Genomic DNA, 25,946 nt, shown 5'->3' with positions numbered 1-25,946 from the left:
CCTATAAATATATGCACATACATCTATTTCCCCATCCTTATATATAAATATATTTACATATATACATGCCTGTATTTAGACCTCTATAAATGCCCTTAGCCTCCTAGTTCTTTTCTCTATTTCCTGTTACTTTCCTTTTGTCCCATTATCATGCTCAGCCTTCATTTGGGTTTCAGTAATTCCTCTTGGTTACATTGCCCTTGATCATGCCCTACCAGACCTCCTACACCCTCCTCACCACCGATTTGGATCACTTGTCCCAGGGTTTGTTAACACCTCTTCCTTTCCCCTACTTTCCCCTCTCCCATGTCACGCCGGAACCGTCAGTCCTGTTGTTTTCTCCTCCAGATTGTTTATCCAGCCTATCTTATCTAGAGAGACCTGGGGAAATAATAACATGCAGAAAAACAAGACAGAGCAAAACAAAGCAACAAAAGAAAACAACGACACCCCCCCACCACCACCACCAAAAAAAAAAATCCTATAAACAGTTCAAGGACTTTGTTGGCCTTTAGGAGTGTTTTCAAGTGGAGTCTGATGGGGTACCACGCCCTGGTCCCAAAGGAAAGAGGCATTTTTAACAGATCCTTTAGAGGGGTTTTGATTGGACTTAAGCCTGACTCTCTTTCATAATATGTGTCATAAAATACTTCTGGTTCAACTTGACATCCATAAAAGGATCCCAGGTATGCAGTAGTTAAAGCACTGACCAGTTTGTCAATCTGCCTGCATAAAGATCAAAACCAGCCTAGTTTGGTTCTTCAAATGGCCTGTGTTTCTGGTTTTAAAATCTGTACCTAAATAACTTGCTGCCATCATTTGATTCTGACGCTTAATGACTCAATAGGACAGAGTAGAACAGCTCCTGGGTTTCTGAGACGTAGCTCTTTACAGGATTACCAAGTCTCATATATGCTGTGCTTTAACTCAAACACCAGAGTGCCCATGAGAGACCAGGGACCAGAAACTTCCTGAACCTCGGGGAGGGGTGCTCCATCTCTGTCTGTGTTCTCTCCAGGGCCAGGCATCCAGAGTGGGGTAACACATTGGGTGTCCTCACTATCAGAAAGCCCTACAGCACAGATCACCGCGTGGGCTGCCCACTCCGCAAAGCCCTGGAATAGGGATGGGTGATTGAACTGGGAATTTTGAAGGTAAAGGGCCAAGGTGTGGCATTGCGTTCACTGCTCAAGGTCAGAGCTGATGCTGTAGGCCATTATTACTCCCCTTTTATGGTCTTCCCTTTCCTTGGCCCACGCCACCAATGTGGATCTGCTACCATAGCCACCTGGCAGAGTGAATGTGTCCTTCCAGCCCGTACACACCAGCATTGTCAGTTGAGTTTATTTTGAATGTAAAGCAAAGCAGCCAGTTCTCTTTAGCCCTGTAAATCAGGTACTGGCTGCACCAGCGTCAGATGTGCATCTTCACACTGTGCTTCTGACCTCACCCTTAGGCTATAACCTGTTCCTAGCCTCCTTTTATTTTCTTTCCCTGCTTTTCTGTTTGCTTTCTGTTCTTTTCTGATCTCCTTAACTGTTTATTTTATCTTGTATGTCTTTTGTAAGCAGCTTTAAAATCAAATCTCTGTTGGAAGTAAATGCAGATTATTGATCAAAGGTATTGCAAACAGAACAAAGGAAAGGGAAAGTAAAAAGTGGAAGAAATACATTGAGTACCATTTGATTTATAAGTGCTCTCGACCTTTAGTGAGGATGAAAACACTGTGACCATGTATGTAGAAGATTTCTATTAGTATTACAACAACAGCTCCTGGGTGATGCCACTCACTAGGCTGTTTGGGACCTCAGACTTGGACAGTTCTGCAACTACGGTACTCAGTAAATAATTTGCAGACTACATGGACCATGTATGCATTCCTTGGGTTTATTTTCTTCTTGGATTTCTGGAACACTCTGAAGTAACTTTCCAGCCAGGCTTCAATGAGCATCCCATCTTTGTGTAGTGGCTCATCCATATTACAGGTCTCTCTTCCCTGGTGGGTTACCTGCTGGGCTGTTAGCCAGCTCCTCCATTAGAGAACGATGAGGCTTTCTACTCCCATAGAGTGAGTCTCGGAAACCCGTAGGAACAGTTCTGTGCTGTCCCATATGGTCGCTCTGAGTTTGTTTGTTTGTGTTTGTTTGTTTGTTTGTGTATGCCATTTGGAGCCCAGGTAACGTAGTGGGTTACACTGTGAGCCACTAACCCATTTAGAAACCACCAAGCACTTCAAGGAAGAAAGCTGAGGCTTTCTACTCCTGTCACCATGTTATAGGCTCAGAAACCCACAGGGGCAGTTCTACCTAGTCTTACAGGGTCACTGTGGGTCACTGGCAATAAGTTTTCCATCCCTCTCTGTTGAGATGCTGTGTGGACATACCACTCGGGTTCAGCTGGATTCCAATTAAACCGTTACAACCAAACCTGGAGGAATGGCTAAGCAGGCATTTCAACACAGAATCATCATAATACTTAGGGAGCTAGCTATATTTATGTAATGTCTCTGTACATCAGGCTTGACCCTCATCTTCCATTTTTGTGCTAGTTTTCCTTTTGGCCTAATCCTCTCCTCCCCCTTCTCTTACCAGGTTGCTTGTACACATTTAGATGTGGATTTAGTCTGCATAACTGTGAAAGAGAAACTACCATTTTACTTCAAAAGACCCCCTATTAATGTGGTAAGTGTTCCACTTCTAATTCTCTATCTGAATCGATAGGCACCTGTACAAACAAACTGGAAAGGGGGCGGCAGAAACCAGTGTGCACACAGCGAACAACAAAGGCTGAGTAATCAGAGGCAGTTTTAGAACAGGGGGTATTGTTCTTCTAAAGCCGTCTAAAAGGAGAATGAAAGCTTAAACTAAAAACAAAAACAAAACCTTTAGTAAGTTTTCCAGCTACCTAGAAAGGCCCAGAGTCCTGGTGACATAGTGTGTTACACATTGGGCTGCCAACTGTAAGGTCAGCAGTTCAAAACCTCCAGCTGCTTCTCATGAGAAAGAGAACCTGTTCTATTCCTGGGAAGTTTTACAGCCTCAGAGACCCACGGACACAGTTCTGCTGACTTAGAGAGTCGCCATGAGTTGGAATTGACTGGCTGACAGTGAGTGAGTGAGTACCTAAAATGTCTGGGGGGTGTCTGCAACCAGACCCTTGAAGCTCGAGCATGGAGGAGACAGAGCAGTGAAAGGAGGAGGAGACAGAGCGCAGAGGTTCCTGGGATAGCAGTGAGCTGAGCAGGACCCTTGCGGCCCGCTAAGGCACACACAAACCCAGGGCTAGTCCTATAGCCTAAGAGGCTAGCCACGGATGCCGGGAGCTCTTTGTCCCTCCATCTGACCCTTGTTACCCTTTCACGTAATTTTTCTCCTTCACTTTCCAACTGTCATGCCGTCTCAACAGACTCCTTGCCTAAGGTGACCAGAGGGCCCACTTTTGGCGGGACAGTCCTAATTTTTAACATTTTGTCCCACATCCCACAGCGTTTTTTAAAAGTTCTGATTTTTGGAAAGAATGCACGACAAGCTAGGGTATACAGTTTTCGGCTGCCATGTGGCTATTTCGCCAGGATATGAGTTTTATCAATAGTGTCCCGCTTTACGAATGTTAAAATCTGGTCACCTTATCCTTGCCCTCCCATTGCCACCACGAAGGTGCTGAAATTTCCCATCAGTAACTATTTTGGTACCTGTGATGTCAGCCCAGCTGTTCCTTTACATCACCGGCCTGGTCCTCACAAGAGCTGCCATGTGAGTTTGAAGAGTGGCTTCCACAGCTTCAGGCTCCCATTTTCAAAGGCTGCTCTGAATGTAGAAAAGGACTGCTCACAGGCACAGACCAAATAGATCTAATCCTGTCAGAATTTAAAATACTCATTTTTTTCAAAGCTGGTAATTCCTACTGTATTAGTCTGGGGTACTATAGAGAAACAAATCCATAGCAACTCATGTATATGAGAGAGTTTTATATAAAGGTTAAGTACACATCAAGAAAACATCCCAACCCAGTGCTGCTGCCCAAGCCCGCAAGTCCAACATTAATCCATATGTCCAATACTAATCCACAAAGTCCTCCATCTCACAAAACACACACTATGACGCCGACTGCAGGAGGAAAGCCGAGTCAGTGAATGTGTAAGCATCTCAGCGCTGGCAGGGGTCTCCACCTGGGTGCTCCAGCACCCAGGGCTGCATCGGGGTAGTAGGTCCATGTGGTTTCTCCTTGGGGATGTCTTTCAGGAAATGAGCCTTGCCAGCTGAAGCAGGCAACTGGCTAAGGCAGCTGCACCCTGGTCTGACCATCAGAAAGCAAGAGACCAGAGAACTAGAAAAGCGAGGCTCACTGAGCCATTTATCCCTCCACCCTTCAATTAACCCCACATATGTTTATCGGCCAGGTTGGCACAATAAACTAACTCACCAACCTTTTTGTCTCTAGGACCGTAGCTTTCACAATTTTTGTTTCTCCATTTTTGCTGCTAGGACATTTATTTGATGTTGCAAAGTGGGGGAAACCATATGAGGGGAGAATATGGTGTGGGAAAATGGAAGGTAGAAAAATTAAGTGGACTTACTCCCTACCTCTAAAAGTAGGCTCCAAAAACTATGGCTTCAAAAGTATGACAGTCTTCAAAATCATATAATTAAAGGAAAAACAACTACTAACTAAGCACATAACCATATTGGTTATAGTCAAATTGTTGTTTTCCTACATTTTTGCCAATACTTGTAAACAAACTAGCCAATAATCCCAAGTCATCATGTTTCCGAGCGTGTGATCTGTGTTGTTCAACAGCACAGATGCTGGAAAACTGTGGGTAGCAAGGGGAAATCAAAGCTGAATCCCACTGCCATTGAGTTGATTCTAACTCAGAGCCTAACAGCCCACCACACCTGTCTATACAGGATGTCCAAGACTAAATCTTCACAAAAGCAAGCACCTTTCTCCCACATGGAGCAGCTGGGGGAGTTGGAATGCCAGCCTTGCCATTCGCAGCTGCACACCTCACCAGGGTTCCGGTCACAAGATTCAGACAGTTCCAATGCCCTGTGAACTTGGAACTCTGATGTGCCCCAGGTACCAGAGCTAAAAGCCATAAACCCTGCGTTCCAAGGTGTGACGGTCTTGTTAATCGAGTGTTGGTCCTTTCCTGAGGTAGCACTCTGTCTCTGGCAGTTGGCCTAAGCTTATAATCAGCCTCCCACTGCTTCGTCAGGTTTTATTTCAATGATGGCCCCTGAAGTTAGGCCTTGGGGCTGCTCTGCAAATTGCTGTGAAACGTAGTAACGTTCGTTACCTTTCTCTTCTTCACCGTCATGAACTGGGAAGGCCATATTCTAGACAGCTCTGCCCTAGGAAACCCACATAGGATCCTGGGCTCTTGGTTAGGAGGAGATAGTGGCATGTGATGGATCGTTAGGACAGGTCCATTGAATGGACAGCAGTGTCCCTCAGACCCCAGGAATGGTCAGGTGCCCATGATGATGTTCACATCAGACTGCAGGCTTCCGGAGAGAACTAGCTGTCCTGGTCTTTGTTTTGTTTTGTTTTCAAGATATTGTAGTTGTGTGCCGTTGAGTTGGTTCTAACGCATAGCAAACCTATAGGACAGAGTAGACCGGCCCAGTGGGGTTTCTTAGGCCAAAATTCTTACACCAGCAATCACTGGGTTTTTTCTCCCATGGAGTGACTATTGGATTCAAACTGCTGACCTCAGTCAGCAGCTGGGTGCTTAAACATTGCAGCACCACAACTCTAATGCCTGATGAGTTATCCCCAAAATTTGTGTTTTGAATGATATCATCTGTCTCCGCGTATCGGCACGGTTTGGGGAACCTGATCTAGTTCTAAAGGAGCCCTGGTGGTGTGGTGGCTTATACATTGGACAGCTAACTGCAAAGTCACCAGTTCGAAACCACCAGCTTACTGTGAGTCAGGATTGACTCAGTGACCGTGAGTCCGAGTCTTTCATTGAATTCTGCTTGCTGGCCATGGTTGCTGGCTGCCAGCATTTGGAAGGAGCCACGTGCGGTGGGGGAAGCGGGGCACTTGGGCAGCCTGAGCAGGGGCGTGGCACTGAGACAGTGCCCCTCCCCGTTTCCCTCGGCCCCCACCTCATTCCATCTGTAAGTTCAGGAAGACTGCTGTTATTTGATGGATATTTTTGGCTTACTTCCCTCATTTCTTAATTTAAAAATTCGGAAAAGTAAAATTTGACAAGTGAGAAGGATATGCAGTATTTAGCACAGTGTCTGCTTTTTTTTTAATCCTGGTGTGAACATTTTACATATGTTAATAAAAACCAGATGATGCAGCAGGGGGGAAGCTGAACAGGAGTATTTTTAGTCTGCAGCGTGAACTGGTCGGGAAGCAGGAAAATCCCCATTCATTTACTCTCCTCGAAGAGCGCATGTTGGAGCTGGACTGTGAGAAGGTTGTTCAGGGTAGAGGGTGGTTGTGTGGAAGAGTGCGAGTGTTGTTAGTAGCAGTGTGTGCTGACACTAAAGTGGCAAACTATTCGCTGAGCTCAAACACAGCAGAACCCTGGTTGTGCATTGGGTGAGTGCTGAGCTATGAACCAAAGGGTCGACGATTTAAACCTACTACCCCTTCTGTGGGAGAAAAACATGCTTCTGTCATGTAGGGATTATGGGTAATCAGTAATTCAGGCTCAACTGTTGGGCCTCACATGCTCCCTTGCTTGACCTTGAGGGTAAGCCTGTCTTGGCCACAGGATGCTGTCGGTGTGGGGTCTCCCGCTGCTGACTTGGACAACCCTGTGAGGCAGAGTAGAATGGTTGTGTTTACTGAACCGACCGCTTCGTGGTTTTCCTGAGGAGCTGCTGGTGGGCCGGACCTGCCAAGCTCTCATTTCCCAGCCAGTGCAGCCCTGGGACTCCTTTGGCGTTGCTAGGCTTCCGTGAGAAAGCCGCACCGATCTTCCTCACTTGCATAGGGCTTCCCCCTTTTCTTGGGCTGTGATGAAAAGCAGGGATGTTAAGGTAAGTAGTTAATTACACTTTCGTCAACAGGCCAGAAGCCAGATGAGGATTAGAGGCTTAAAAAGTTAGGAGCCAAAGCCTAGCTCCTCACTCTGCTAGGATAATTTACAGTCTTGTTCCTTTTGGCATCTTCACCTCTGGCAGTGGGCGCCGTAATTATAATTACACGTTCCCCTCTCAGAGCTCCTTCATCACTCTTCTGGGACCTAGGTACTTATCTAGGAATCACAGTTCTATCATGGGCTGAATGTGTTTCTAAACACTTGGGTGCCAGCTCCTCCTCTCGGATAATCAAATGACTACTAATTATGTATCGCTTTATAGTTTAGCACTTTCACACCTGCTGTAGCTCAGCAGCTTTGGGGTAAGGCACATGCTAATTATCCGCATTATGCAGGTGAGGGAATTGTGCTTCAGGTAGTTTGCGGTTCACACAGTTACATGTCCTGGTATTTAAAATTCAAGCTGTCTGGCAGCAAATCCACTGCCACTTCCCACACGGGGAAGCGCTGTACTCAAAGTTGCTTTACAGCAGACCTCTTTGTTAAACACAGAATCATCTTCTATCTTAAAATGCAAGCTTTACGAGCTCAGCTTTTAGGAAATTCTCTGAAAGCAGAATGTACCTTATTACCTTCCTTTGATTGTTCCCAAGAAAGAAAAAATGCATTCTTCTGCGGCTTTGATTTGTGAATCATATGAACCTACATATTCAAGGAAAGGAAAGGGGGGGAAACACATGACAAACATTGCCCAAAGGATGCCATCCTTTTGAATTCAGTTAAGAACTACATGCTAGGAAATTAAAAGGAATAGTTGTATTGCCCCAGTAATCATGTCCCCAATTTTGGACTTTCTTTTTCTTTCTTGAAAGCTTGCTTAGCCCCTGAAATTTTATCTTCAATGTCTCTTGATTCAAGTGTCACACACCTGCTCTCAGCTTGCTACATCTTTGTACCTGTTATTGCTCATTAGCATTGAAATCTGATCAGCTGCCCATTCGCGCCTTTGGTCCAAGATGCAAACAAAAGCCAATCAGGCAGGCATTGTCGCTCTTTGTGAAAAGGTCCTTATGAACAATCATTGGATGAATTAAGGTAATTTGCATTAAAATGGTCGTAGATGTAGGAGCCTAGGTAATGAGTCTATATTTTAGCTATCTAAAAATTTGTAATAAAGTATGAGGGAATAAATGCTTGCAGCCTTCAATCACATACTGCTTTTAAATTTCTATTTCCATTTTCTTAGCAAAAGTGAAAGAGAACTTGATTACTGTACCATAACTTTTTAAAAAAACAGTCTTATTGACATAATTCACGTACCATACAATTCAATGGTTTAAATATATTAAAAAGAGTGGTGCAATCACAATCATAATCAATCTTAGAACATTTTCTTCATTCTTGGACCCATTATTATTATTATTAGCTCCAATTGTCGCCCAACTTTCCCTGCCATAACTAAGGCGATACCGTATTAATCCTGCTTAAATACTTATCCTGGATTTGATATAAAGAAGATCATGCAAAACAACAACACCCCAATGGCAACGAAACGTGACGCAAAATAACGTCAGTCCCAGAGAAAGCAGACGTCCACACTGTCGGTAGGGGCCATCGAGTGGGTTCTGCCCCGTGGCGGCCCTGGGCCCTCCCCACAGTGTTGTGCTCGAGCCCATGGTGGGCCGCCGCGTCCATCCGTCAGTGATCTGAAAGCGACTGCTGTTGTCCATTTTGACTCAGGAAATAGAAATTAGCACAAATTAAAAATGGGTCAAAGGGGAAAACAAGGAATAGTTTGTATCATATCTTTTTATGGTCAAAATGATATTTCTCAAGAATTAAGTCCATTCTTAATAACTTATTGTTAATAATCATAATTTTTTCTTTCATCCCCCCCCCTGCAAATAGAGGTTTTTTTACCTTTTGATTATCCCCCTACAAATGGTTAGAAATTTAGATTCATTCAACTAGAAATATTGGCGACTTGGCCAGTCAAACTCTATACATCATCCACAGCTGCTGGTTTTTTCCTCTTCACCCTCCTTCCTGCCTTGTTTTCATTCAGCAGCTAGAAGGATGAGAAGAAATATAAAACAGCTTTGGGTGAGGGAAATAGTCAGGGTAGATAAATTGAGAATATTGCTAAATGGGCGTTTAAAATCCACCCTAGTTCCTTTTAGAGAATCCATAATGAACACATTCTTACATTATCTCTTTTCCATAAACTATTGATTTAATCAAAGTACAAACATTAAACACTTGTTGTATAAAGACTATTAAAAAAAATGAGGTGCTGATACCAAGGGCTCAAGCAGAAAGCACATGTTTTGAGAATGATGATGGCAACAAATGTGCTTGACACAATGGATGAATGGATGGATTGTGATAAGAGTTGTACCAGCCCCCAATAAAATGATTTTTTTTAAGAATACCATTATATATTATAAGGAGTTATCCTGTCACGAGCATCAAAAAGTATGTAAGCTAGAAGTATACATTTATCCAAAGCACAGAATATTATAATAGTGTCATTACCAGAAATAACACAAGTCAAAGAATTACAGGTAGGGAAGAGTTATTGGACTGCAGGTAAGGTGACAGTGTGGAAATAGCACGAAGTTCTAACGAAACAACAGATACATAAGAAAGTCTAAAGTGCTCGCCTTCGGCAGCACATACACTTAAAAAAGGAAGTCTAAAACTGCAGGTGCAGTAGGCAGGAGCAAAAGTTAAAGAAAGCAGAGAATCGAGGGGGAAAGGAAGAACATCTGCCCTGGAAAGGAAGGAGGAGGAGGGCTGTTGGCCACACTGGAATAAAATCGAGGTGGGCTTCAGTCTCTGGACAAAGGCAAGTATTCTGTTCCCTCTAAACAAGTGCATGGGAGTAGACCTTCAGCAGCCCCAGCTTGCCCTCCTCTGGGTACCACAAGCTCATTTGCCAGGCAGACCTGGGTCTAGTCAAGGCTTCTGCTGCCTTTCTCTGCTCATTCAAAAGAGAACTCAAGGACCTTTGCAATGTAAGGCAACATATATATATATATATAGTTCTTCCCTCCAACAGTTTTTTAATTTACATATAAATTCACAACTCATGCAATTCAGTAGTTCAGTCATAGCAACAAGAGCTATCCAGTCATCACCACAGTCAGTGGTAGAATATCTTCATTCTTCCACTCATCGGTATTCGCTCCCCTTTCCCCCCACTGCCGTGGAATCATTCATCTAGTTACTGTCTGTATAGATTTACCTATCCTGGATATCATATGCAGAAAAACATTAAAAACAAACAAAAACTAAAAAAAAAAAAAAGTAAAATAGATGAAAGCCTCAATCATAAAGAGAGCAGAAAATATTTAAAATCAGAACAAATTTAAATGGTTCATAAAGGAGATCAAATAAAGGATAGGATGCTTGATTTTAACCTAATTGTATCTGCAACAATCCACTTCCCATACTTTGCATGTTAGCAAGGCTGTTCACATCCTCAGTTCGTGGTCAGAGGGGATTCACCACTGGCTTAATCCACATGGATCGCCACTTCACTTTTATTTTTTGAACTGAAACAGCTTTCAAATGGTGCTAAGAGGCAATCAAATGATAGGACATTACAGTTTGACCTAACTTCGTCTGCCATGACGCTCGCTGTCTGGTAACAGGGCTGTTCATATCCCTTGACTAGAATCAGAGGGGCTTCACTGGAGGCTCAGTCCATGTGTGGGGCCTGCAAGTAGATTTTGGGCTTACACCGTCCTCCAGAGAGGAAGGCTAGATAGTTCTCATTGCCAGTAGGATTGATCCTCATCCCCAGCTCTAACAGTCTACACAGTTGGCCCTTCTCAAGCTGGTTAGCCCTTGGTTCCCACCGGAGAGCTTAGCTGTGTTCTGTACTTTCCAGCCTCTGGCCTTCTCTACATGCTCACCTGCTCCTGCCAAACACAGAACCTTCCGCCCCATCTGAAAATGCTCCTCCTTCAGCTTAACTACTTAATGCCTCCCTCATCCGTCCTTCCCCAAACCTTTTCTTGACAGTACTCACACAATTGCAGTTTCTATTTGTGTTGTATTTGACAGTCATGTCCCCCTTCCCCGTGCCACCCCCCCACCCCCACCCCCCACCAGACACACACACCGAACTGTAAGCTGTAAGAAGCAAACGCTTGGAATGGTGGCCCAAGCTCACCATCCCTGTGCATGTTGATGTTAGATACCACTGAGTCAGCTCCAACTCGTAGCCGCCCTGTGGACAACAGAAGGAAACATTGTCAGACGCCTCACCTTCCTGTGGTCTTGCTATGCGAGCCCAGTCACGCAGGCACTGTTGTCAGCCTGTCTTGTTGAGGGTCTTTTTCAATTTCACTGACCCACTCACTCTGCTACCCTGCATGGTGGGCCTAACACATATCTGTTGGGAGTAAATGGAGATACTCAGTCATTCACCAGGGAAGAAGCTAGTCGTTAGGATTCATCTGGTTCCAATTTTTCTATCCCTTTCAGGCTGTTTTGGGGTTTTTTACCTGTAAGATGCCAACACTGATGCCATCCTATTAAGAGTGCCTTAAAATAAGAATGATGTTTCTTTGTCTCATGCAAAAAGTCAACTTCCGGTTGGGAGCTGAGACAAGTTGTCAAGGGCCCAGGCTTCTTCCTGTTTTCCACCTAGCAGCCATGAGCTCAGCTGAGAATCAGGGGTCTGTCCCTAAAGCAAGGGGGTCTCATTAGTTCTGCTACCGCTGGCCAAGTTGCCAGTCAGAGGCTCTGCAGAAAACAGGCCTGGCAGTCAGCTTGCAGGAAGGCCACAACCTTGAAAAGCCTCCGAAGCAATTCTGCTCGGCACACGGGGTGTTGCTGAGTCCAGATCACCTGGACAGTATCGAGCAGCAACTACGAAAGGAGAATGAGAGAAGCAATACTGAAGGCAGTCTGCCACCATTGCCTTTTCAAGGTATTTAAGGGACAGTATACCTAAGACTCAACACAGCTCCAGGCACAGCGTCCACACGTCTCATGGCTGTTGCCATCCTAGGAGCCGGGTGGCTTCGTGGGTCACATGTTGCACTGCTAACCAGTTTGAATCCACTAGCTGTTCCGTGGGAGCAAGGTGAGGCTTTCTGCTGTTTGTCAGCTTTACATCCTCAGAGACCCAAAGGGGCAGCTCTACTTTGTCCTGTAGGATCGCTGGGAGTCAGAACCAACTCTGTGGTCGTGGGTTTGGGTTTTGGTGTGTGTTGTTTTTCTGGTTACTGCTATCCCTTTATTCAGTGAACATGAAGTAACATGAGAGAAGACACAGAGTATCATTTAACCATCAGAAACTTTTCTTAAAACAAAAGTGAAAATGTGAAGTAGTTGTTACTCTGAGCTCCTCCCCCTAGGTCTGTGCATTGTTGAAGGCAAGGCTTCCAGCTCAATCGCCTTTTCTCAAATTGCAGTTTTGGCACCCCTGAGGGGCTTAAATTGTGTTCCTTGGAAATGCACTTTTAAATTTGGGAAACACAAACACAGAGAGACAAGATAAAGGCGATAGGGTGGATGGGTAGTGTTTTGAAGTAAAATTCTCCTAAGACAGCTTTGTTCCTTTGAAGAATGAGCAGTTTTTTTCCCATCGCAACAATGTGCACTGGCACATTCCTCAGCACGACTTTACTGGCCTTTTTCTCAGTAGTACAATTACCAATTTCCTTAAAACTTCTTCCTAGTAAGCCCCCTTGATCACCATGCAGCCTTTGAAAAAGTCTAGCAAGATTACCCCTTTAAATTCAAAACTCATACTCTGCTGTTGAGTAAATTCTGGTCCATAGCGACCCTCTAGGACACTGTAGAACTGCCTCTGGGGGTTTCTAAGACAGTAACGCTTTACAGCGGCGTCTCTCTCCCATGGCACGACTGCTTGTTTCAAACTGCTGGCCTCGCAGTTTGCAGCCCAACTTGTAGCCACTATGCCACCGGGGCGCCTCAGATTACTCCTTAAGAATCCCTGAAAGAAGAAGACTCCCAATAACCTGAGCTGACCTCTCGCCCTCAGATTTACTTGGATTGGACTTTGTTTCAAGGCATCCTAATAAGACTGAGACAAGTGTATTGAGAGAATTGTCTGTAGCCATGACTGACAACAGAGACGCGTTCAACCACGATTTGCTTGGAATAAATGGGTGCGTGTATGAACTAGAACCCTCACAGCAATACATTTTGGTGTGTTCTTGAACCTGACTTTCCTGAGAGACCCTTCCTGAACTCCTGGTCTCTTCGTTCTTGGATTAAATGATGTGGTTGGCTCTCTGTTTTCTGCAGTTTACCCGGTGTCGGAGCAACTCTTTGTTTTCCTTTGGCTCGTTTATGGAGGAGTAGCCCCTCCCCATCCCTCTGGGACTTTGCTCTCCTTAGCTTCATGATAATTCCTGTTGACATAAAGTCAGCTTCCCCACAGATACCATCAACTCTGGTGGTCAAATGGAGCCACAGATGTATTTTCTTTTTTCCCTTGTGGATGGCACCATTTGGGCGTGAACCCACCTTTATTAAAGCTGTAGCTTGGCAGGCCTTAAATACCTTGGCAGGCCTTGGCAGGAGATGGGATGGGGAGTGGGGTGAAACAGGGAGGAATGCCCAAAAAACTCAAACTCACTGCCATCAGGTCACTGACTCATAGTGACCCCCTGTGGGTTTCTGAGAATTTAACTGTTTACTGGAGTAGAAAGCCCAGTCTTTCTCCTGAGGAGCTGCTTGTGGTTTTGAACTGCTGACCATTCGGATCACAGCCCAATCCTAACCATAATACCACCAGGCTTCTTAGGGGGGAACTAGTGAGAATAAAGTTGGACAGTGTGTATTTTTCTTGACCCTTTGTTTTCCTTCTTCTCCTGTAAAGGCAATTGACCGAGGGATCATCTTTGAACTTGCCTACAGCCCTGCCATCAGAGACTCCACAATGAGAAGGTACACGATTTCCAATGCCCTCAACCTGATGCAGATCTGCAAAGGAAAGGTGTGAGTCCGTACTTTTAGGGTATTTTTTAAGCCTAGGAATTTATTAGTAATGTCCTGGAATTTCAGTCTGATTCCTCCTTCTTAAAACAGAAAGCTTTCAAGATACAGAAACAAATTTGCCCATATTAACGAGCTCTGCAATGCAAAGAGAAAGAACAATACGGAGGGAGGAAAGATTGTTTTTCAATAAGGAATTTGCTGTTTACCTACTGTGAAAAGAATAAGTAGTCTAGATAACAATTGATTATCAGTAAGTGGAAGTGAATTAAGTTGTTGTTTGTTTGTTTGTTTTAATTTCCAATAAATTCTGATTCATAGTGACCCTCTAGGACAAATAGAACTGGCCCTGTGGATTTTTGAGGCTAGAAATCTCGTTCAGAGCAGAAATCCTGATCCCGATCCTATGGAGCAGCTGGTGATTTTGAACTGCTGCCTGTGGGTTGGCTGCCCAATTTGTAATCCACTGCTCCACTGGGGCTCCTTTTTAAATGAGTTTTTAAGGAATTCATCTTTTCTAAGGTTGATTGGGAAAGCCGATTCTGATCCTTACTGTTAAAGGCGGCCTTCAATTTGACATGTGATCCATCGTCCGGTCACTTTATTTACCTTATGTGCCGAAGAAGTTGATATTTGAGCTTTCACTGTTAAAATGTGATTGTGGGTGATTTGTATTGTAAGACCCTTCAACTTTTATTTTTTACATATACATGAGATTAATATTGATCACTTTCTATTTTGTAGAATGTAATTATATCTAGTGCTGCCGAAGGGGTAAGTCTGTCATTTTAATACTTTGGCTTTGCTTTTCACATTATAAAACGGAAAATCTTCTGGAAGAGAAATTAAAATAGCAATGTAATGAGTGTTTATTACATGTTTTCATTTTTTATTGCAAATTTGACATTGAAATTTTGTTTCTCCTTCAAACTGTTATAAAATGCTTTTTAGGGTCCCTTTACATTTCTAAAAGCTTAAGATTTCCATCAGAATTATGGCTTAAAATGTCTTCAATTGCTTTTCTTATTTTTGAATTCTTAAGTATCCTATTACTTTACTCCAAATGTAGTCACCAAAATGTTCTGAATAACTTGTCCATTCATCTCTATTTTTTATTCATTTTATTTTAGCTTTTAGAAATCAGAGGACCATATGACGTGGCAAACTTGTATCCTTTTCTGTGTTGAAAATTTCTTTTAGGAAATTTGGACTTTATAGGGGTGCATTAGTTAACAAAGTATTTTTTCTCAATATTTTACTGTGTGTCAATAATAGCTTATAAAAAAATGCACCAGTGGTGGAGAGCCTCTCTCTCTTTTTGATTTATGGGTGAAGTAGAAAAAGAAAACTGAGGAATTTCCTATATCTGCGTTTCCCAAAGCGGGCAATATCACGCCCTGGAAGGCACTGAAACCGCAGGGACAGGGGTTGGCTTCAAAAGCAGACCATGTGCACTTTAACCTGGAGTATGGGCTATAGTACAAAAGTTTTTATGGGAGGGGGAAGCACTGAGTAATCCTTTTTTGAAAAGGGGGTGGGGGCAGGCCAAATAAGTTTGGGAACCTATGCTCTATATCCTAAAAACATTCAAGTGAAATGAGTCTCAGATGAGCGTTCGAGTGGAGCTAAGAACTTGTTGGCAAGGCTAAGTCTCTCCCTCGCAGTTTGACCAGGTGAACCGGCACTCATAGTTTAGTCTTGTTCGTGTCCTTGGCTGACTCAGGGTTGAAATCCTTAATGCGCCCACCAGAGGGTTGCTGTTTGGGCTGTCTGAAAGCGATGCCAAGGCTGCGGTGTCCACCAACTGCAGAGCGGCGCTTCTCCACGGAGGTGAGCAGGCTTCCACTGAAAGCATCTCATCCGGAAACAAAGCACTTTCGATCAAACCTTGAGCCACCTGTGCTCCAGCGGCTGCCTCTGCTGAGGCCTTCCGGTCCCTCACTGCTTTCGCACTTTCCTTTCAGGCTTTACTTTCTCTTCTTTAGGGATAAATAGGGTTTGTGCTTGCAGAAATGTAGGAGGGGGCTTCAATTCTGATGTGGCAACATCAAATTAAAAATTACTGGTTTCCCTCAGAACTTTTTGAAGCCCTTTGGTGTTGAATGTGGACGTTCAAGCGCCACAGAAGTGGGTGCCCAGCTCACGTTTTGAGATTTCTAATTGGTGCTTTCCCTAGTGGGAATCAGTTTTAGAAAACTGAAATGTTAAAAATGTAGGGTAAACCATTTAATAAGAAAACAAACACAGGAAGTCCATTTTTTTAAAACCCAAGCAACAAACTCAGACTTAACTTTTTGCCTTTATCACAATATCATGACGTTTTGCTTATTTTTTCTCCAATTTACATGTTCAAGAATATACATTTTTTACTTACATTTTTAATTTCACATGTGATCTGCCCCTTAACTGCACTATTGAAGCCCACTTAATTTTTTATTCATCAGATAAAAATTGAACCCAAGCCATTTAATATACTGATCCTTTGGAAAATCCAAGTGAAGTTTGATGTTAACGAGAACACGACACCGGCACGTCAGACCTGCTCGCTTACTTTCATTCTCTTCGTAGTTTTATGAGTGGTGGTACTGGTCAGGAAGGTAGTTACTTGCTATTACTGAGATGTGTTTTATACTTCAGAATTCCTTCCAGTGACGCACAGGATAGGTTACTGAATATAGCGGAGTTATTTAGCATATGAATGAATAGGGTTTTTTTTAAGCTTTGCGTGTTTTGTCTGCATTTTAATGATCTTATTTCCATATGGGAGACCTGCTTGTGGTATTGACTTGAGTTGGGTGATTTTAATTTTGCTTTCAACAGTATCAGCTTGAATCGGTTAGATTATACAGCCCAGACCCCATCACTTGAACTTTGGGAATGACCATGTTAATTGGGATTATCGGGGGGTTTCTTGAAATTAGGGACTAGTTGGTTCCTGCTTTGTCAGTTCGGATTTTTTTAATCTATCTTAAATGAATATACGGCATCATCTAGATTTGGATAGCAAAATAGGTTAAAGCAAGAAAGGGAAAAAACTAAAATAACAGTTGAAACATCCCAAAAAACATATTACAGTGAAAAATGAAAGTTCTCTATTAACTTAAGAAATTCAACTACTCAACCTCAAATATATAAAGCCAGATTTTTTACAGAAGCTAAGCTAAAAAAGGCTTGGGGGATTTTGATGAACTTAATCATTCACCCTCATGTGCCCAGGCCCATCTAGATTAGAGTTTCAATTCTGAGCACCCTGTTTGTAGTAGGCTGTGGATGACAGTGAAAACTCAAAACAGAGTTGCCGAGTTCTCCCGTAGATTAAGCGTCCATTGCATTCCTTGTGAACATTGAGAAACTAACTCACTCTTACTGCCAGGAGTCAGTGTTGACACCTGGCAACCCCCTGTGGGTTTCCAAGACTGTCGCTGTTTACAGGAGTAAAAAGCCCAGTCTTCTCCCAAGGAGCTGCTGCTGGTTTCCAACTGCTGACCCTGGAGATCACAGCCAAAAGCATAACCACTATACCACCAGGGCTCCTGGTCATTGACTAAGAATGGAGGTAATCTTGCTCTCAGATAGAGTACATTGAAAAGTGGATTCCTCCAGCCAACCCTGGGTGGAGCAGTTTCTTTCTCATGGGCTACCTGGGTGTGTCCTTGCTGGAGATCACTGTACCTGGGATAGTACAGGTGGTCAAATGTTCATGAGTCATGCCCTGTCAGTTGTGCCCTGACTGCCTTGGTGGGAAGACCCTGTAAGCTTCCTAACATAATGTGCATGTCCTAATCATGGGCTTGTTCCTGCTTCTGTGGCCCCGCCTGTAACTCTGATGTATTGATCTGCCACCAATCACGAATCCGGGGTAGTACCTTTTTTCCATGCTTTATTTAACTAGCATCCTGACGCTGAATCCTAGAAGCCATTATGGCTACGAGCTATTGGCCTCTCTCATCCAAGTGATGTGTCTGTGTCATATGTTGTTTTTGTCCATTTTAAGACTTAGTAACTGTTTTCCTTAAATTATAATTGAGATATAATTTTGTCCCTTATGACACATCCCAGTTTATGTCTGTTGACCCTACAGAATTATTACACACGGGAGAGCATCCGAATGCAGATGATAAATGATGCCGTTAGTTACCTCGGTGTTGTTGAATAGAAGGGTCAGTGTGATACAGTTCCTCAGTTTGCAATCAGCCTTAGGTTATACTACCAGAAATGAAGGATTCTGAGATAAGGGGGTTGAAATCCCCTTGTTTTACTCTGCACTAAATCGGTGTTAGGTGGAACCATGTTAGTTCTGAGTGTTACATTTAGGGACAGTGGGCTGTTGGTGTACTTGGTATCAGAAGGAAGTTAGTAGATCCTTGACAAGATAAGAACCCGATTCTGTAAGGGGGTGAAAGCGGCATCTGAATGGATCCTGGAACACATGTAAACTCACTCACTGACAGCTGACATGCACTGCCATTAAGTTGATTCTGACTCACTACCCTGTGGGACAGACTTGTCCCTTTGGGTTTCCCAGGCTGTAAATCTTTAAGAGAGTAGAAGGCTTCACCGTTTTCACACAGAGTAGCTGGTAGTGATAAACTGCTAAGCTTGTGGGAAGCAGCCCAACATATAAGCCCCTACCAGGGCTCCTCATGGGCCACATGGTAGATGCTTTTCCATCGGCAGGCTTGCCTCGGGGGAATAAGAATTAGATGGGTCCTGTGGAGTGTCACGGAGCCGTGGCAGTATAGGTGTTATGCATTGGGCTGCTCACTACCAGTTCAGCAGTTTGAAAACACCAACTCTTTGGTGGGAGAAAGTTGAGGCTTTCTACTCCTGTAAAAAGTTACAGCCTCGGAAACCCACAGGGGCAGTTCAATTCTGTCCTGCAAGGTCACTGTGAGTCAGAATTGACCCAGTGGCAGGGAGTATGTTTGCTTGTTTGCTTGTTGATGGAGTTTCCAAAGCCAGGCAATAGCAAGTCTGAGGAGATTCTAAGAAAGGAAAGAGGTCAGAGAATTTGACTTAGGATGGTGAGTTCAGTTCTTCAGTCCGCCACTGAACCAAGATGGACCTGTTTGGGATACCTGCCTTTACTTCTTGTGAATAAAAATAACATACCACTGTTCAGGAGCCTTGGCCATGTAATGGTTTAGTGCTTCACTGCTTCAAGAAAAGTGGGTGGTTCTAACTCACGCAGTGGCTCCTCAGAAAGATGAGGCGTTCTGTTTTCATAAAGATTACAGCCTAGAACACCCTACGTAGGAGTTTTGTGCTGTCATGTGGAGTTACTAGGAGTTAGAATGGATTTGACGACATTGAAGAGGCAGCTGAGGAGCCCTGGTGCCTCCGTGCTCAGCTGTTCCTGACAGGTTGGTGATGCAAACACGTGCCAGCCGCTCCACAGAAGGAACATGTGGCAAGCAGTGTCCTTTTATAAACATTGCAGCCTGAGAAACCCAGTGGGGTAAATTAAAGCTACACACAAACATAACTTCTTGTTATTACAAATGTGTGTGTGTGTGTGTGTGTTCAGCTCCCCCCCACACACACACACAGTGGCATTCTGCATTCTATGTTTTCACTTACCAAATGGCTTTGTTGTTTTTCTCGCTTTTTTAAAAAACTCCGTGTTTTCCTCTCTCACCAGGTAATCATTAGTCTTTCACCTTGGGTTTACCTGTTCTAGAGATGTCAGATGAGTGGAATCATACAGTGTTTGTCCTTTGTGTCTGGCTTATTTCGCTTAACATAATATATTCAGGATTCATCCATGTGGTGGGACTTCATTTCTTTTTATAGCTGGACAGTTGACACATTCTTTTATCCGCTCATCCGTTGATGGACCCATGTGTTGTTGCTACCTGTGGGCGTTTGTGAGTGGTGTGACGGGGAAGGTTGGTATACACATGTCTGTCTGAGTTACTGCTTTCAGTCCTTTTGCGTATATGCCTAGTGGAATGAATTTCGTTTTTGAAAGTAGCATTTACATCAAGAGCTTTACTTTATTTGAAAAATGTAAAGGGTTCTCGCTTTTCAGTTGTTTATAGCAACTTTGATTTAATTGTTCATAATAGGAGATTTCTAATTCGGATAAATGGGAAGGTAATGCTTCTTAATTCTTTGGAATTGACTGTACTTGTACTACTTGCCGCAAGAAATCACCCCTAACTTCTGGTCGGGTTCTCTTGATTCCGTGCCCTTCCTAACTAATGGATCTCTTTTGCCCTCTTCCTTCCCCATTTTCTTTTCACGGCACTTTTGAGTCTTACCTTCCGTTCCTTATTTCTCCCAATGTTTGCATACTCCTCCTTCACACTTGCCATGTTGTTCCCTAGGAAACACTAGGTTCTTCCTACCTCTCCTCTCCTCTCCCCTTTTGTCCTTCTTCTCTATTTCTGTTGTCACCTCATCTTACGATATGTGCCTTAATTGATTACACAATGGATTCTTGTGGGTACCTCCATCCTGCTGTTTGCCTTTATGTTATTATAGCGTGCCCCATGGGGGAGGGGGGTAGTGTTAGTGTTCCTCTCAAGCATCTTGATTCTTCTGTGTGTCAGATCGTGCCAAGCCAGAAGTTGACTTAATTTAAGTTGTTAAGCCGACCTAAGCATGCATCGTTTTCTCCCTTTTTTGCATCCATTTTCAGCCAGTTTATAAGGGGTCAATAAACATGTACATTTGATTGAGTTCATTCACTCATCAGGTATTTATTGAGCAAATATTACGTACCAGGTGTAACGATATTGGCAGTAGGGTGTGATTAGTTCTGGAGAGAGGATCTAGTAAGAGAGACGGGTACAGTAGGTTGATAGTACTGCAGTGAGGAAGCACACACATAAATCCCCAAACCAACTCACTGCCACAGAGTCAACTCTGACTCCTGCTGACAGACTAGAACTGCCCCTGTGAGTCTCCAAGATTGAAACTGTGTACAGGAGTAGAAAGCCTCATTTATCTTCTGCAAAGCAGCTGGTGGTTTTGAACTGCTGATTTTGGGGTTTGCAGCATACCACATAGCCCACTATGCTACAAAGGCTCCACACACCACCGCAGGAGCAATAAATTCAGTGTTATACTTGTTCTCTTGACTCAGTGGGGCTGTCTTTCTGCCTCTCGGGGCACCACTATGTAGGATGTGAGATTTGTCAGCAACAGATCATTAGAGGCGCCGTGGCCTGCGGTTTTACACTTGGTGTCATCCATTAGCAATGAATCGGGTGCTGATGAAATACTGCTGTCTGTGTATGAGTGTGTGTGTGTGTGTGTGTGTGTGTGTGTGTGTGTGTGTGTAATGGCAACAATTGACATCAGCTCCCATAGCAATTCATTATGATTTTCTCATTTGCTAGTGTTTGGAAGTGTTGGAGTAATACAGTACTGTTAAACATTTTTTTTGTTTTAATCACATGCTCCCTTTTAAACACTGCTTTCCTGTTTGCTTTACAGAAACGAGAAAAACTGCTTTCGGAATTGTTTCTACAGTGAAGAAACCTCGGTCTTCAGAAGCAGATGATGAGTCCCTTCCAGCTTGCAAGAAAGCCAAGTGTGAGGGCTGAGAAGGTCCCCCATCGCTCCCTCTGCTTCTCTCTGCCCTCTGAGAGAACTCATCGGCTACCATGCAGCTAAAGCCTTTATGTAACTTACTGTTTTCATTTGGAGCTAGCAATCAATAGTCTATAAAAAGCGGTGTTGTTTTCAACCCATTACAATAACAAGCGAGACCTGCTGAAGCGTTGTTTAACGCTGTGAATTTAGATGTTCAGATGTTATCCTTTGTGTAAGCGATAAATTATGGCAGGTGTAATCTAATGAAAAAATGTCTTACTATTGTAAGAAACTATTTAAATTGTTTCTTGTTTCATTAAAAACTCATGTTTTTCTACTTGTTATACAGAGGTTATTATTTTAATCTTAGCATTCAAGAAGTACTTATTTTGAGGACTATTAAAACTTTGTAAAGAGTTGACCCTTTCAGTGGATTGGGCTGTTTTTTAAAGCTGCTTTTATGTGTGCTCACCGAGGCAAAGTTCTTTCTGAAAGGAATGGTGATAAACTGCAGAACATCGAGGGGGTGTTGTGGGAGGCGTGGATCAGGATGTGTTCCCTGAGGCCTCCTTGCTGCTTCTGACCTTTGTTTTGTCCTGTAAATAGAATTTCTGCCTTTTTCTTAGGAACTCCTGAAAACTTAATAATGGCATTCCTAATAACTCTATTAAAAGTGTCTAAACATTTAACTTAACCCGCATTGGAAATAAGCGTGTGTGTTTTTTTAATCAGCATCACCATGTTAAATAGAAGTAGCTTTTTTAAAAAAAAAAAACAGCATGTCTGCTGTATCAATACAAGCAGATCGAATGCAACTCCTTGCAAAGCTCAGTGTTTGAGGAGATCTGTGCTCCATGGGGCTTGCTTGGTGGTAATCTGCACGGAAGTGGATCTACGGGCTGCTTCCACCACACTGCTGGCTAGATTCAAATCATCAGCCTTTAGGATAGTAGCAGAATGCAAATTGCTTGTGCTCCTCAGAGAGTGAGAGTGACCAGGGCCCCCAAATTAAAGTGAGTAGAGCAAGAGATGAAATTGAATAGCAAAGTGCTTTAAAAAAGAGAAAAGTAACATTGTTGTGAGAGCCAGAGAAAGTAGACTCTAAAAAGCTTTATACCCATCTCACAAATATAAATGCCTAAATAAAAAGTACAATAAAAGTTCTTGCAAAATACAAGTAGAACCGTTGTTCATACACGACCCAAACCAAACTCACTGCCGCGTCGGTGGTGCCTCTAGGGCAGGGTAGAATTGCCCTGCGACCGTGACTCTGGACCGGAGGAGGCCTTTCTTTCCTGTGGAGCAGCTAGCAGTTTTGAACTGCAGACTTTGGCTTGCAGCCCAACTACTTCACCACGAAGGCTCCCCTGATAGACATAAAATGCCTTTTAAAAGTTCGTGAAAAAATTCCATGAACTTTTTGTAGCCTGCTCATGTACCTGCATACATAGATATTCTGCGTAGTAAATGCGATGGTTCTAAATAGAACACGTTTTTTTAATCAATTTTATGAACCTGCCTATTCTGTCCCTTCTCTTTGGAAGCTTGCTCGTCACTGTGTGCTGAACCCACACACCAGTCCGTAGTCTGCCACTTTCTGCTGTGCCACTGGCTTTTGCCCTCACTCCTCTCAGGCTGTTTGAAAGGTGGGTTCTTTGTCTTTGTATAGTTTCCACAGGAGCACAATTAAGTGTTGGAAGTTTTTCGTAACATTACCCCTACTTTGTTATGTTCCACAAAGTTGAATGCACGTCCATGGTCGATGAAACACAGGTGAACATCTTTCTGGTGCTCTGCTTCGAACAAGGCCCATCAGTCGTCAGCAGGGCTAGTGCTCATTGCATGGCCTTTCGTGAGTCCAGCTGCACTTTGGGCAGTTCCCTGTCAACATATTGTTGAAACTGTTTACATTCTGCAAAATTTCACTCGTGTGTGATAATGCATTTGATCTGCTTCACATTCTGTTGGATCCTCCCTCTTTGATATTGACACAAAGATCTCTTCTTATTGGCTCACCTCATTGTAAATTAATTAAAAATGAAGATATATGGAATGTAAAAGAAAAATAATTTTCATGAAAGCTATGTTGATGTGCTTAAACGTTTTAAAATCAGTGAGTTGCTAGAAAGAACTATTGTCAGATTAGATGTGAATAGAAAAACCATGATTTGTGGGTGACTGGAAAAATTCAGAGCCCTTGTCTGGAGTCCTAAATTCTCTTTCTTTAAACTTTAAGGAAACTGAAATGCGGGAAGAACAACTCGAGCTCTCCCATCAATGAATCCATTTACTCAGAGCAGCATTCCTTAACAGGTTGGCAAATGAGTATATGTTGACATATTTTAAACTCAAATGTTTAAGGGATACATGTTTAATTTTTTATGACATCTCTCCTTAATCTGCTTTTCCAATTGAACGAGAGCTACTAGCTCCAGTTGGAGCATGTATATGTGAAGATTTTCATGCTATGAGTCGGAATTGGCCCAGTAGTCATGAGTTTGGTTAGAAAGAAAGTAAAATAGTTCATTGATGTGCTTTTAACAGTTTTGCTGGCATATAATTCACGTATCATCCAATTCAGTAGTTCAATCACATTGAGAAGAGTTGTGCAAACATCACCACAGTCAATTTTAGACTTTTTTTCTTGTACTCATTGTTATTAGCTTACTATTTCCCCCCAGCCTCCATACCAAAGGAACTACTAATCCAGTTACTGACTCTCTAGATTTGCCCACCCCTGACTTCATATTCAAGAAAAAAAGTTTAACTAACAACAGTAGCAAAATAGAACAGATTAAAACTTCAACTGAAAAGAAATAAAATATTAAAAACTAGAACAAACAAAGTAAATGAAAAGGGAGATCAAATGATAGAGTGTTAAGTTTTAACCTAACTGCATCTGCCACAATCCACTTTCCAGTGCATTCTCCCTGATAGCAAGGCAGTTCACATCCCTGGTCCAAGTCGGGATTCACCAGAGGCTTAAGCCATGGGTATTTCTCCTTTTTCTTTTTTTTTAAACTGTAATAACTTTAATAGGGGATCAAAGTATAAGATACTACATTTAAAAAAAATCATTTTATTGAGGGCTCGTACAACTCTTACCACAAACACACATCAATCCATTGTGTCAAGCACATTTGTACATTTGTTGCCCTCATCACTCTCAAAACATTTGCTTTCCACTTGAGCCCTCGGTATCAGCTCCTCATTTTCTCCCCTCCCTCCCAGGTTCCCCCTCCCTCATGAACCCTTGATAATTTACAAATTATTATTTTGTCATATCTTACACTGTCCAACGTCTCTGGTCACCCACTTTACTGTTGTCCATCCCTCAGGGAGGAGGTTATATGTAGATCATTGTAATCGGTTCCTCCTTTCTCCCCCACCCTCCCTCCACCTTCCTGAAAATACTACATTTTAACCTAACTGCCATAATCAATTTTACAATGCTCTCTGTCAGCTAACAAGTCTATTCACATCTTTAAACTATGGTCAGAAGGGATTTCAACTATGACCTCAGAAGGGGTCAGAGGCTTAATGCATGTGTGGGCCCTGTACATGGATTTTGGGCTTTCCCTGTCATCCATGGTCTTCTGAAAACCATGTCCTATAATCCCATTCCCTTCTTCAGATTTGATTCTATTATTAATAATCCTTGGTTTACAGAGACTGTTGTGCTTCTTCCATGAGGATTTAGTTGATACCTCACTTAGGTGACTGCTTATTTAAAGTCAAGCCGTTAAGACCCCAGTCGCTATTCTGATAGCTGGACACCATCTAATTTCTTCACCACACTTTGCTGGAGCACCCATATCTTCATTGATCTCTTCATGATCATCAAGCAGGACCATGCATCAGAGCTAATTGTTTTAGATTGGGACTAGGATTAAGTGTATTTATATGTCTCTTGTTTCACCTTAGAGATATCATTGTCATTTTATGTTAGAGAACATGTTCAATCATCCCCCTGGAACATAAGATAATTCTATTGATAGTGTCATTAATTTAGCCAATGGTATAAAATTTAAAACACTGTTGAGAAAAGGAAATCATCTGAGTATAGGCCAGCGTCGAACTGCAGTACATGAATCGTTGACTCATACATGCTAAACTATTGAACGGCTGGACACCGTTTCAACTAACAACGGGGGTTGGTGATAGGACAAAATTTTCAATAATCTTTCACAGTGGTAGAGCCATATCATAATAAAGCAAGGAGGGTATTAAAATAGTACGGTACATGGTAGTTCCAAGCCACCATTCACGGTACCCACAAGGTAAGAGATTCGACCAAAGTCCAATGTCTGCCAGTCCCATGCCCTTGAGATAGCAGTCATCTGCTTCACACACTAGGGAGTTTCAGCCTTAAGTCCAAGGGCTACAGGTGAGTTTGAGGTAAAGCCCAGTTCACTTA

At 43.0% G+C, this 25,946-nt stretch overlaps 1 protein-coding gene across 2 annotated transcripts in view; it reads left to right on the top strand.

The window, feature by feature from the left end:
- The window catches only part of RPP30 (ribonuclease P/MRP subunit p30), a 35,978-nt gene extending 13,755 nt beyond the window's left edge, over nt 1-22,223 (top strand). The window contains exons 6-11 of one of the 2 annotated variants that reach the window (XM_004701081.2): nt 2,592-2,681; nt 13,872-13,988; nt 14,732-14,761; nt 15,118-15,155; nt 15,738-15,817; nt 21,431-22,223. In XM_004701081.2, the coding sequence (XP_004701138.1) occupies nt 2,592-2,681; nt 13,872-13,988; nt 14,732-14,761; nt 15,118-15,155; nt 15,738-15,817; nt 21,431-21,540 (465 nt within the window). In that variant the 3' untranslated portion in view covers nt 21,541-22,223. The remainder of the gene's footprint in view (nt 1-2,591; nt 2,682-13,871; nt 13,989-14,731; nt 14,762-15,117; nt 15,156-15,737; nt 15,818-21,430) is intronic. The other variant, XM_045291415.1, reaches the window with a different exon arrangement.
- Nucleotides 22,224-25,946: the final 3,723 nt, after the last annotated feature.

This window comes from Echinops telfairi, unplaced genomic scaffold, assembly GCF_000313985.2.
Source record: "Echinops telfairi isolate 266 unplaced genomic scaffold, ASM31398v2 ScPeMD7_70;HRSCAF=299, whole genome shotgun sequence".
NCBI classification, from domain to species: domain Eukaryota; kingdom Metazoa; phylum Chordata; class Mammalia; order Afrosoricida; family Tenrecidae; genus Echinops; species Echinops telfairi.
Note: the sequence above shows the minus strand (reverse complement) of the source record. Positions and strands in the feature narration are given on the sequence as shown.